This window comes from Corythoichthys intestinalis, chromosome 7 (genome assembly GCF_030265065.1).
Source record: "Corythoichthys intestinalis isolate RoL2023-P3 chromosome 7, ASM3026506v1, whole genome shotgun sequence".
In the NCBI taxonomy this organism is placed as follows: Eukaryota; Metazoa; Chordata; class Actinopteri; order Syngnathiformes; family Syngnathidae; genus Corythoichthys; species Corythoichthys intestinalis.
In genome coordinates this window covers 15,667,504-15,681,007 of record NC_080401.1, presented here as the reverse complement: position 1 = coordinate 15,681,007, position 13,504 = coordinate 15,667,504, and the positions used below count along the sequence as shown (strand labels likewise).

Sequence of the window (13,504 nt, the reverse complement as noted above, 5' to 3'; positions counted from 1 at the left end):
GGTCCAGGACGACTGATCTGTGTAAAGGAAAGAATGAATGGGGCCATGTATCGAGAGATTTTGAGTGAAAATCTCCTTCTATCAGCAAGGGCATTGAAGATGAGACGTGGCTGGGTCTTTCAGCATGACAATGATCCTAAACACACAGCCAGGGCAACAAAGGAGTGGCTTCGTAAGAAGCATTTAAAGGTCCTGGAGTAGCCTAGCCATTCTCCAGGTCTCTACCCCATGGAAAATCTGTGGAGGGAGTTGAAAGTCCGTGTTGCCCAATGACAGCCTCAAAACATCACTGCTCTAGAGGAGATCTGCATGGAGGAATGGGTCAAAATACCAGCAACAGTGTGTGAAAAGCTTGTGAAGAGTTACAGAAAACGTTTGGCCTCTGTTATTGCCAACAAAGGGTACATAACAAAGTATTGAGATGAACTTTTGGTATTGACCCAATACTTACTTTCCACCATGATTTTCAAATAAATTCTTTAAAAATCAAACAATGTGATTTTCTGTTTTCTTTTTTTTTCCACATTCTGTCTCTCATGGTTTAGTTTTACCCATGTTGACAATTACAGGCCTCTCTAATTTTTTCAAGTGGGAGAACTTGCACAATTAGTGGTTGACTAAAGACTTATTTGCCCCACTGTATACCAGCACTTCTCAAATAGTGGGGCGTGCCCCCCCTGAGCGATGCCGGGGTAGCGCATGTGACCTCGGAGAACATACTTTTTTGCTGTACTAGAATAAAGGGTAATTGCACATCCACTCAGTGGGTAGCAGTGGCGCTCTCATTTTCAGAATGTGCGCATATTTTTGAACCAAACAAGAGCACAGAGCTAAGAGCATTCGAGAGATGAAGAGCTCAGACGAGGAAATTTTACGAAGCGGTTATAGCGTTTGGCTTTTGGCTTTGACTTTTAATTCAGTGGGAAACGAGGAAGGACCAGTCTCTTTACTGTGTTTAAAAATGTTCGCAGTGGACGGTACAAAGCCACATTAATTAAGAAGTCTCTTAAAGACATTAGCGCCCAATCACTTTGATAACCCCGCTTGATATTTTTTTCAGTGAAAACAAGCCGAATATTGACAACAATCGTCCCGCTTTGTCGGTGTTACATCAGTAAACCAGCTAGCACTGTTAGCATTATACAAAGTGGCCTACCAAGTTACTCGGTGCAAAATAACCCCACACCATACCAAAGGAGCTTTTTTGTTCTGTTAATTTTTGTTTTTTCGGTCAAATTGTTTGGCATATTGTCCTCATGAGTTAATGTTGCTAATCAATTTGAATTTATGATTATTTATGGATTTTTATAGAAAAAAAAACTGTATCAAATGGGCAAAAACCCTTGTATCTTCTTGAGTGTAATTTTAGTTTTTTTTTAATTCAGGTAAATTGATGTGCTATAAGTCTGTTCTTTTACAAACAAAACAATGTTAATAAAGTTATACTTTATCTTGAGTTTATAGTTATATTTAATATTAAAAAGGAGACTATGTTATGCAGAGATGTACTTATAGTAAATTTTATAGACAAATTTTACTACCGTATTGGCCCGAATATAAGACGGTGTTTTTTGCATTGCAATAAGACTGAAAAAGTGGAGGTTGTCTAATATTCGCGGTCTAGACATTATACCCATTTTCGACGCTAGATGGCGTTAGATATCATTGAAGCGATGTTCTGTCATGACAGATCTCAGCTACTTTCACGTTTAACCAGTTTGCATTATTTTATTGCAATGTTTTTCCTTATTCAGATTTGTTTCAAGACTACAGTTACAGTTGGACTTCACTTTAATGGTTAATGCAGTTATTGCAATTTTGTTGTTTTAGCACAATAGATTGGTTTATTTACATTTCAAAAACCAGAAGCCATTCATTTACAAATGTGATTGCACTTTAATTTACATATTTAAATGTTCAGATATTAAGATTTGAATGAGGCAAACGAACATGTTTTTTCTCTCAAATATACTGTTATAAGCATTTGTTTCAGATGTACTGTAATTATTTTCTGTATACAAATTAATTTGGTGTTGAAAACGTCTTTTTTCAAACTTGAGTCTTGTATAAGAGGGGGTCGCCTTATAATCAGGGCTGTCTTCTATTCGGGCCAATACGGTATTTACAGTGGCGGCAGAGAGTGGGGGAGGAGGCGGTGCAAAACGTTTCCGTCTTCCTGGGGGCCGTACAGAAAATAATTGAGAAGCACTGAGCTATACTAAAATATATAATAATTGCCTTTATTCCTAAAAGATGTAAAACATTTCTTCCTTCAGGTTACGAGCTATTTGCTGTCATCAGTCACATGGGAGCATCCACAATGTCTGGGCACTACGTTTGTCACATTAAAAAGGAAGGAAGGTGAGTTGATGGAAGAAACGTGATTTCAAATGTACTTGTATACTATCATTATTTATTTACAAAACTGACAGAATTGCCCCAAAAGTAGCATTGTCTATTTTCTAGTCATTCTTCTGTGACATTGGCGACTGAATTACTAGATAAACTTGTCTTTCTTAAAGTAGAATAATATTTTATTACGTTTATTCTCTTTTCTATCTGATCTACAGTGGGGAGAACAAGTATTTGATACACTGCCAATGGGTTTTCCCATTGACTGTGTATCAAATACTTGTTCTCCCCACTGTATATAATGACATAGGGACTTGAATGCTCATGTCAAACAGAAGATTTTATTTATAGACTGCTACAGTAGCAACAATGATTCACCAGCTTTAAAAAGGGTTAAGATAGTTTTAGTCAGTCAAATTTGTTGCAAATTTGCCATCTCTTGATGGCTTTGACCGGTCATTAATGCAAAACTCTGTTGCACTTCTAGCAAAACAAACTAAAACAAACTGAATTTAGAAATTCCAAAAACCCAGCAGATGCCAATTCCCATTTTAGTTGTCAAAACTTTTGTATCAAATCCAATTTCCCTGTTTAAATGAATAAAAATTCAATTAATTGGTTCTAAATCACCTCATAAAAACAATTTATTTAAAAAAAATATATATATATATATATAAAACAAGAAAAACAAAGGTCACATGGGGATTTTACTTCATGAAAACATGCAAAGAAAGTTTTTATCAAATTTTTTTCTTTTCTTCAATTAAACTGACATTGTCCTGCTCTTTGAATGCACGCCTTGGCCACATAGGGCCAAACTAATGCAGATATACAAATTATACATAAGACTGTTTAATTCTCAGAAAGACAGAGTGCCAGTAGTTGTTTTTTGCAGAGGATACAAAATATATTAGGCGGAAAACACATACAAGACTGAAAAAGCAGTTTCTGCTCTTGCACTCCTCTTTAAGATAAACTGCTGTATTTTAAGCTAAAAGAACTGTTGTGTTTGATAGAACAATATGTCTATATGCTGCCATAGCAGAGTAATGGCGCATTAAGCCCCCAAACTATTTTTAGTTTGTCCGGTTTACCCTGGAAACCCCCATTTACAGACGTCGCACAACCACTTTTGTTTCAACCCAGCCATAAAAAGAAGGTAAGTAGTTATATAAAATGTCTGTCATTTTTAGCTTAGAATCATTAATTGATGTCTACTATTTAGTTAAAAAAAAAAAAAAAAATTTAAAAATGACTTTAAAAAAAATAATTCACTGGCATATTTTAAACTTTTAAACAAATTACATCACAATGGAAAAAAATGGTGTCTGTAAAAAAGTCTCGGATATCTACCTCATAGCTATCGCTTAATTATATTTGTTTGGTTATTGTCGCATTTTCCTCGATATGTTAGATGATAAATAATCGATCCACACAAAGAAAAAAAAAAAAAAAAATGTTTAAAATGGTAAAAATATGAAAAAGAAAATCTCGACCACTCTTTAATGTCTGTGATTTCCGCATCGTGACCCTTGTTATATTACCTTGTTTCACCCATAAAATCCCCCCCAAATTTGGCTCTGGCCATTCACAGCTGTGTCTTGATACTCTGTGGTACATGCTACATGGAGTTTTTGGATCGAAACAAGGTAAGTACGCGATAATATCTTGTTAAAATCATGGCGTCTTTAATTATGCTCTCTCATGCTCTCACATCCAGTTAGGGTTTTGCTGTTTAAAAAAAAATTAAATCCCCTCCTGTTCAAAAATTATCTTCCCCCAGAAAATTGAGATTTTAAACTTTCCAATGATGTATCACACGTGCACATTGGACAATTTGAAATTTGGCCAAATTGGGGATGTCAGAGCGGAACTTCAAGTCACCTGAGTGTTTTCCGCTATATACACTTATGATGCCTCTTTTTTGAAGAGTTGACGAATCAGCCAAACTGTTGCTTGCTGAAAACTTGTTGACTACTAATTTAAAGTACTCCTATCTCAAATTCTTTTTCAAAATCTAAATAAACAAACAAACAAATGGTCTAAATGATGGCTTGTATGTACAATAACTTTTAAGTCGTGTTACTGATAGCTCAATATGCTCCACTGTATTTGGCTGTGAACATGAAATAGTAAAATTTCCATAATAAGTCCCTATTTAAAGAATGCCTCATTCTGCAGGTGGGTGATCTACAACGACCACAAAGTGTGTTTATCAGAAAGGCCTCCAAAAGACTTGGGTTACATCTACTTTTACCATCGACTGTCAAGCAGTTAAAGTTAGCACCTGTCAGCCGCCCCCTCCCCCAACAAACGAACCACTGTCACCCGCAGCCTCAGTGGTAACCATGGAAACGTCACCTCACACCATCTACCTGCCTTAACTACGAGGTCAGTGAGGAGCAACTCTGCTCACAAAGGGAAAGCGATGTGCTCTGTCTTTTGTTGTTTTGTCGAATGCACGTGTTTTTGTGTAGTCACTACAGAGTATGCAATGTTTCATGTGCTCAGCCCACAGTCTCATCTCTCAGTGGTACCTCCTAGATGCCTTCGGATAGCGATTTTTTTTTTTCCCAAAAGGTGCATTTTGTGAATGTACTGTACCAAGTCAAGGTACTGTCAGTGCTTTAACACGAAAACCAACATGCTCTGAGATGTCAAAAATGGGCAATTAGTGCAATGCTTTTAATTTCTAATAGAATTGTTAGAAATTATCTTTATTTCTTCCCCTCGGTATTGGCAAATATTTGGACAGTGGATGAAGCATTGTTTTTTGCTCAAACCCTGACCTAATTTAATGTGCTAGTTTGTCACTTTTAATGAGAAAAAACCTTAACACTGGAAGAGTTTTCAACATTGACGAATTTTTCCTCACTGAAAGCACTTTTCTTTAACAACAGTATTTTGCAGCCCAGTGCACAAGCAGACTACACCAGCTACATGCAATGAATGTGATTATTTGAAATGTCAGCTCCAGTACTACTGTGAGTACATAGGAAAAATTCTATATAAATGATTTTCCGGTTCTTGCAACGACACTATGGGTCTTTTATTACTGATAAAGCCAACATTTCACCAGTAAAAAACAAAATAAAACCTGTACTACCTGTAACTAATTTTTATTTAGTTAATCTATGCACATAGTCAGGGTTCATATCCAAAGCAATATGCACTATAACCAAACCTACTGTATTGTAAAGACCTGATCTGAATGTATGAAGTAGCACAATAATTCAGAACATCTTTTTGGTTTTAATACATACCTTGAAAGTAGACTTGTAAATCACAAGCAAATGACACCTCCTCCCAACACAAAGATATGTGTAAATGCTACAAGATCGCAGGAACCCCCGTTTATTTCAAATGAAACCACCCGACTAACTTCGACATACAGTATTTTTTTTATACCAAGATGCAATCTGATGGTACCTAAGCAATCCTGTTGTCTGGCCTGAGCATGAAAATATCGATGAAGTGAATTTTACAAAATAACATTACTTCACCCCTCCAGTGTTAGTTTTTCCAAACAGTTGTGAATGCCCAAAAGCAAATATGAGGGTTAAATGCACATACACCATATGTTTGCAAGAATAGCCTAAACTCTAAGTCACCTGGCACGCTCATGAGAAGATATAAACACCACACTTAGAATACTGGTAGTCCCCGGGTAATGAACAAGTTCCGTACTTCCTACGCTGGCGACGTAACCCGGATTTACGTGTGAATTGGAATGAACGCTTTTAAGTACCCCTAAAATCCCCCTAAATCTCTAAATTATCCAAAAAACATGAATGTACTGTCCTCGCCAAGACTTTGGTGTAAGTCCTAGCTAGACAACGAGCTGAGCTGATCTTTCCCCCCTCTCCCTCTCACTCGGCTGCGCGAATTTTTTGTCGAATTCTAATTAAAAAGTAAGATAGTGGTAGGTACAATAAGATACTGTTTATGCGACTAAAAAAACAAAACAACAACAAAAAACAAATGGAGACAAAATGGCGAATGAGAGTCTGGCATCATAATGTCAAAATCACGTAACTCGGGTCCGTAGTAACCCGGGAACTACCTGTAGTTAAACCAAGTCACATTTTTCTCTATATGTACAGTCATGTGAAAAAATTAGGACACCCCATGAAACATTCAGTTCTTTATTAAGAAATGTTCATATTAAGAAATGTTCACATATCAATGTTTGATCTTGTTTTTCTTTATCTCTGGAAAAGAAAGTGATTTAATTGCAGGCAAACAACAAAAATTACATTGTTTTACTTACTAAACCAAATTTATCAACAAAAATGCATATCCCCCTGAGGAAAGAGTTAGGACACCCAACCACCTAATAGCTACAGACCGATGTCAAAGACTAGTAGATGGCTACAAAAAGCATCTCACTGAAGTTATTCCAGCTAAAGGGGGTAACACTAGCTATTAGGTGGTAGGGTGTCCTAACTTTTTCCTCAGTTAGAATATGCATTTTTGTTGATAAATTTAGTTTAATGAGTAAAACAATGTTATATTTTGGTTGTTTACCTGCTATTAAATCACTTTCCTTTCCAGAGATAAAGGAAAAACAAGATCAGACATCAGACATATGTGAACATTTCTGAATAAAGAACTGAATATTTCATGGGGTGTCCTAATTTTTTCACATGACTGTAGCCCTTAATGACAGAAATATCTTATGGTGTGGGGTAAAAATAACACAAGGGAGCTGCACCTGCTGAGTGCAGAAGTGGCATATACAAAGCTGAAGCTTAAAGAGAAAGCAAGAAGAGAGAAATTTTGCCATCTTGCCTTTTTGCTAGGTTGCGACTCTCCTGGATATGAACAGCACATGGAATGGGGGTACAAAGCAACAGAGATGGGACGGCTTCTGTAGAAAAGGGTTTGTCAGAATAGTGGGCCAGGGGTTGTAAAATATCACGCTAGATGCTACACTTTGCTCTATAAAATAAAATTTGGCTTTCCCGAAAGACATTTGGTTCACTATACAGTTGAGCAAATATTAAAAACTATATGGTGAGATACATTACAGTACTTCACGTCTTCACATCCTTCAGGGGAGTTCTGCTGCTTTTAGTCTGCGATCATATTCAAGACTTGAGATTCATATTTCTCAAGAGGAGGCAGCCCACTATCAAAAATACTGGTTAGTCTAGCATCTCAGGTTTCTGATGTGCCTCTCCTTGAAGGCCAATGTAATATTTCAGCAGCGCTTCCCTTCAGCAACGCCGTGCCTCTTAGGTCCCCGAGCAAGTTTAAATGCAGTATATCTCAACGTAACCCCACCTCATGTGTAATCCCCGGGGTAGTGAGGAAATGATCAAACATCTCTATGCAAGCCTTAGCTAGCTTTTCCATCCACCATGTCAAATGGATGGTTCTCATGTGATCAGTGGCAGTTCGGTAAAGTCATCTCATGGCGTCCAGTGATGAATGTCTGTCTGTTTTCATGTAATATTTTGTTTATCTCCGAGCAGCCGACCATGGTATCGTGAGTGTATGTTCTGTTTGAGCTTTCCCTTCTGGCTGTTGTTCAACATATGGTTTAGTTTGTCTCCACTGTTAGCATGTGCACTAAACGTTGACATTTTAGTTATTTGGATTGTAAGATTGTACTTTGCTGGGCTTACATTTCATGTAACTAAATGTTCAAGTTGTTCTTTCCTGCCTTTTTTCGAAACAGATTTGTGCCAATTCTTCAAGTTTTGGTCAAGAGATTGTTTTACGGTGACTTGAAATGTATGCGTTTTATTCAAATATGGCTTAGCCGTACCTGAATAGAGTCTTGCCTGTATACTCAATGGCACTGTTTACTTACGATGTTTGGGTAATTTAATAAACAACACTTTGTTCACTCTTGCCTTTTGTTTTCACTATGTTGAAAATGGATTTCCAATATGGGAAAAATCTTCAATGTCAAAGTCAGTTTAGAGTTTAGCTGCTATGAAGTCACAATAAAGAAATAAATGATTATAAATATTCAGTTAAGATAGAGTTCATTAATAAAATTTCTCTTAAAGCTGTAATGTGAAGTAATTTCATAACATGCCAAATAGGGTCACAATTAAAGTAATTAAACATTGTCCAACAAATAAAGCATGAAAAAATAATTTATATGTTGTATATTTGACAAAATAATCGCGTTTCCGAAGTTCGAGCCTGAAAGGGGACGAACCCGGAAGTGATACGTCACACCGAGAACAGCGATGGGAGCTCTCCATACGGCCGTCCTACAAAGCCCTTCAAACAATGCTTCAAACAGCGATATAAGTGATAGATCAAGCGCAAGTGAGGAGACCCAAGTTTTTGAAGAGTTGGAGGAAGAGGAGGAGGTTGGAATTTTATGTTGGATCGTACATGTATTAGCCAGACGCTAATCAGGATGCAAACAATGTGCCCAGACTACCTGACATCGAATGGAGACAAGACCCATCGAGATTACAAGATTGGTAAGATATAGGCTGTTATTATTTTCATGATTTGAAGATGCAAGCATTTGCACATAATTATATGTTTTTGTCTCTCTGATGACATTGTTTAAAAAAATAATAACCAGACTGCATGTTCATTTTGGCAGATCCGGCAGCGCTCATGCATATAAAATAATAATATAAAAACGTTGGGGGAAGGGGAGAAGGAGATGAGTTGTTGATGGCTTTCTCCACTTTATTGTGGCAACAATAAGACAACTAAATAGCGGACTGCCGCCACATTCGACCGCGAAGTTTTGCTTCTCGCTCATCTCCGCCTCGCCTCGTACTACAAGCTACTACCAGTCCCAGCGTCTCTTAAACGGACCATGCATAGTGTCTTGTTATGAGCGTTTTGTTGACAAAGGTATCGAACACACGACGTGCTTACAACTTTGTTTCTTTATTAACACATGGAGCTAACAGTAGCTGGGGCTCTCGGCAGTAAGTGGCGTCTAATGGCGTGAGGAAATGTAGTTTTTTCACACAAGCGAACGGATTACAAAGCACCACTTCAGTGTTGTCCCGAGACTACATTTCCCATGATTCACTGCGTGACTTCAGCCGCTCGCTGATTCGCTGCGAGATTGACTCAATGCCAACACGCTATATTAGATTGAAGTAACGTGTAGTATATTGTTAAGCATTTATTTTCTTTGATGTGGAGTGGGAACTAAAGTTCACTGCCGCGAGTTGACAGGGGTCACTATTTAGCGTTGCCTCGGGTTGTTAGATGATGAACACTACTAGCCTGCAGACAACTTGTCGATACCTCTGATTAGGATCAGCAAAAAAAAACCTCTAAAGTGCATCGTGCATCGAAGAATTGAAGCTGAACTAATTTCGTCTGGAGTAAAAGCGGCAATGAGGTAATTTAGTTTGTGGTTTTTAACTTAGTAAAACTGTTAGTTTCTGTTAGTGTAGTTATGTAGTCATGTTATGTTTTATGTCTCTGTGTGAAGATCATTTGACTTAATGTATACTAGTCCTCAAAAAATCAGCATATTGTGATAAAGTTAATTATTTTTTGTAATGTACTGATAAACATTAGACTTCCATATATTCTAGATTCGTTACACACAACTGAAGTAGTTCAAGCCTTTTATAGTTTTAATATTGATAATTTTGGCCAAAAAATCAAGAAAAACAAAAAATCCCTATCTCAAAAAATTAGCATATCATGAAAAGCTACTCTAAAGAAGTTGCTAACCTAATCATCTGAATCAACGAATTAACTCAAAACCCCTGCGAAAGATTCCTGAGGCTTTTAAAAACTCCCAGCCTGGTTCATTACTCAAAACCGCAATCATGGGCAAGACTCCCGACCTGACTGCTGTCCAGAAGGCCATCATTGACACCCTCAAGCAAGCGGCTAAAAAAACAGAAAGAAATTTCTGAGCGAATAGGCTGTTCCCAGACTGCTGTATCAAGGCACCTCAGTGGGAAGGAAAAAGTGTGGCAGGAAACACTGCACAATCAGAAGACTGGACTGCACCCTGAGAAAGATTGTAGAGAAGAGCCGATTCCAGACCTTGGGGGACCTGCAGAAACAGTGGACTGAGTCTGGAGTAGAAACATCCAGAGCCACCGTGCACAGGCGTGTGCTGGAGGCACTTCTGAACCTGAAACAACGGCAGAAGTGCCTGACAGGGGCTACAGAGAAGCAGCACTGGACTGTTGCTCAGTGGTCCAATTTACTGTTTTCAGATGAAAGCAAATTTTGCATCTCATTCGGAAATCAAGGGGCCAGAGTTTGGAGGAAGACTGGGGAGAAGGAAATGCCAAAATCCCTGAAGTCCAGTGTCAAGTACCCACAGTCAGTGATGGTCTGGGGTGCCATGTCAGCTGCTGGTGTTGGTCTACTGTGTTTTATCAAGGACATGGTCAATGCAGCTAGCTATTAGGAGATTTTGGAGCACTTCATGCTGCCATCTGCTGAAAAGGTTATGGAGATGAAGATTTCATTTTTCAGCACGACATGGCACCTGCTCACAATGCTAAAACCACTGTTAAATGGTTTACTGACCATGGCATTACTGTGCTCAATTGGCCTGCCAATTCTCCTGACCTGAACCCCATAGAGAATCTGTGGGATATTGTGAAGAGGAAGTTGAGAGACACCAGACACAACACTGTGGATGAGCTTAAGGCCGCTATCGAAGCATCCTGGGCCTCCATAACACCTCAGTAGTGCCACAGGCTGATTGCCTCCATGCCACGCCGCATTGAAGCAGTCATTTCTGCAAAAGGATTCCCGACCCAGTATTGAGTGCATAGCTGATATAATTAATTGAAGGTTGACTTTTTTTGTATTAAAAAACACTTTTTTGTATTGGTCGGATGAAATATGCTATTTTTTTCTCTAGATTTTTGTTTTTTCTTGACTTTTCATCGCCAAAATCATCAATATTAAAACAATAAAAGGCTTGAACTACTTCAGTTGTGTGTAATGAATCCAAAATATATGAAAGTCTAATGTTTATCAGTACATTACAGAAAAAAATGAACTTTATCACAATATGCTAATTTTTTTAGAAGGACTAGTATATTGATCTGCGTTGTGTGAAAATGATTTTATGTAGATATTTATCTGTGTTGTTCAGTTCTCACAGCAAGTCAGTCAATCAAGTTCTGTGCATAGACTATGTTCTGTGATTAAAGCCCGTAAAAGAGAAACAACTTGGTTCATGATTTCGACTCGAGAGGGAATTACAGTGACACCTCGAAACAGTGTTGCTTCTGTCAACGATGAAGCTAACGAAAATATTTCATCAACGAACACTTTTTTCATGGCTGTGACGAGACAATAACGAACTAAAAACTTGGTTTTGGGAGACTTAAACATAATGAGACGAATGCCAGTTTTCACATGTTCACAATGTGTGACATTTATGTGTCGTTAGCCTGCATCGTAGCAGTGTCTTGGTTGTGTCACTCGTGATGTGCTGCGGCCCTCCTTCTGTCTCACCAGTGTGTCGTCTCCAGTCTCCATGCAGGCATGCACACACGGTAAGATTTATTTTCCTGGCCTGAAACCTGAGAATATGCAAAATTACTTTACTCTTTACAGGTATGCGTCGATTTACCATCACACAGTAATGGTAACTTGTAGCAAAACAAACATATAAACTGGACAGCTATGAACAACAATGGGAAACAATTGCTCGAATGATGAATATAGAATGAGGATTCTCTCTCGCCTCCTAAGGAATGCCATAACAACGATAAAAATGTATACATACATTGATACAGTGTATCACAAAAGTAAGTACACCCCTTGCATTTATATTTAAGTATATATTTTCATGGGAAAACACTGACAAAATGACACTTTGACACAACAAAAAGTAACCTGTGTGCAGCTTATATAATAGAGTTAATTTATTTTCCACTCAAAATAACTCAAAATATAGCCTTTACCCCTGGCAACAAAAGTGAGTACACCCCTTAGAAACTACCCCAGACCATAGTACATAGTTCCAGTAATCCATGTGCTTTGTTGACATGTCTTCAGCAAACTGTTTGCGGGCTTTCTTGTGTACCGTCTTCAGAAGAGGCTACCTCCTGGGGTGACAGCCATGCACACCAATTTGATGTAGAGTACAGCGTATGGTCTGAGCACTACCAGGCTGACCCCCACCTCTTCAATCTCTGCAGCAATGCTGACAGCACTCCTGTAACGAGTCACATGACATTTTGGGGGGAAAATGACAAGCAGTACTCAATTTGGACATTTAGGGATGTAGTTTCTAAGGGGTGTACTCACTTTTTTTGCCAGGTGTTTAGATATTAATGGCTACGTTTTGAGTTATTTTGAGGGGAAAATAAATTATCTCTATTATATAAACTGCACAGACTACTTTTCATTGTGTCAAAGTGTCATTCTGTCAGTGTTGTCCCATGAAAAGATATACTTAAATATCTGCAGAAATGCGATGGGTGTACTCACCTTTGTGTAACACTGTATATACAGTATATAAAAATAACCAGATTATTAACAAATAAGGGACTATGTTTAAGTAATACACTTCACAGGTCCTTTGCACAAGACTATGGGTCTTTTGATAAATCTGTTCTTCTGTCAGCTTTAGTAGCGCTGCGTGGGTACACAGGTGGGTCGGGATCGCCCCCATCTCCGGGGGAAATTGGGGTGGCGGCCACATTGCCCTCCTGGGTCGGCCTGGCATGGGCTACGTCTCCTCGTACTGGGTACCCGTGAGGTGCTCTCTGGTGTCATTCTGCAGTTTGCTCAGTGCATGTCGGACTGCGAATTAGTGCACATGCGTAATACTTGAACAGGCTCAATCGACAAAGGCTGTCTGAACGAGCACGTCAAAAAAAAAAAAAAAAGACAAAAATTCGGAATTGTGCATTTTGACCTGCAGTATGAACCTGGACTAAGACAAAGACAAAAAATTAAAAGGGCTGCCAATCACAACAATGCCTTGAAAAATGCAGTTTGAAAGCTAGTTGTCTTTTTCTTATATTTTGTAAATTATGTCCAAAATCTGACTTGAGCTTTACTAATCTTTTTTTCCCCTCACTCTATCGGGCATGTGCATCCTTTTTTATTTAGGAACAACACAAAGACACGCACACTTGGAATTTGTATATATAACAATTTTTTTTATTTTTGAAAAGATTAATGTTCATTTTAAAGGTTCTAATGCGTTCATTGTGAT

At 38.2% G+C, this 13,504-nt stretch overlaps 1 protein-coding gene across 4 annotated transcripts in view; it reads left to right on the top strand.

The window, feature by feature from the left end:
• Positions 1 to 8,888, top strand: part of usp13 (ubiquitin specific peptidase 13) — a 72,408-nt gene extending 63,520 nt beyond the window's left edge. For all 4 annotated transcript variants that reach the window (XM_057841577.1, XM_057841576.1, XM_057841574.1 and 1 more), the window contains 2 exons: positions 2,277 to 2,361; positions 4,534 to 8,888. In XM_057841577.1, coding sequence (XP_057697560.1) covers positions 2,277 to 2,361; positions 4,534 to 4,630 — 182 coding nt within the window. In that variant the 3' untranslated portion in view covers positions 4,631 to 8,888. The remainder of the gene's footprint in view (positions 1 to 2,276; positions 2,362 to 4,533) is intronic.
• Positions 8,889 to 13,504: the final 4,616 nt, after the last annotated feature.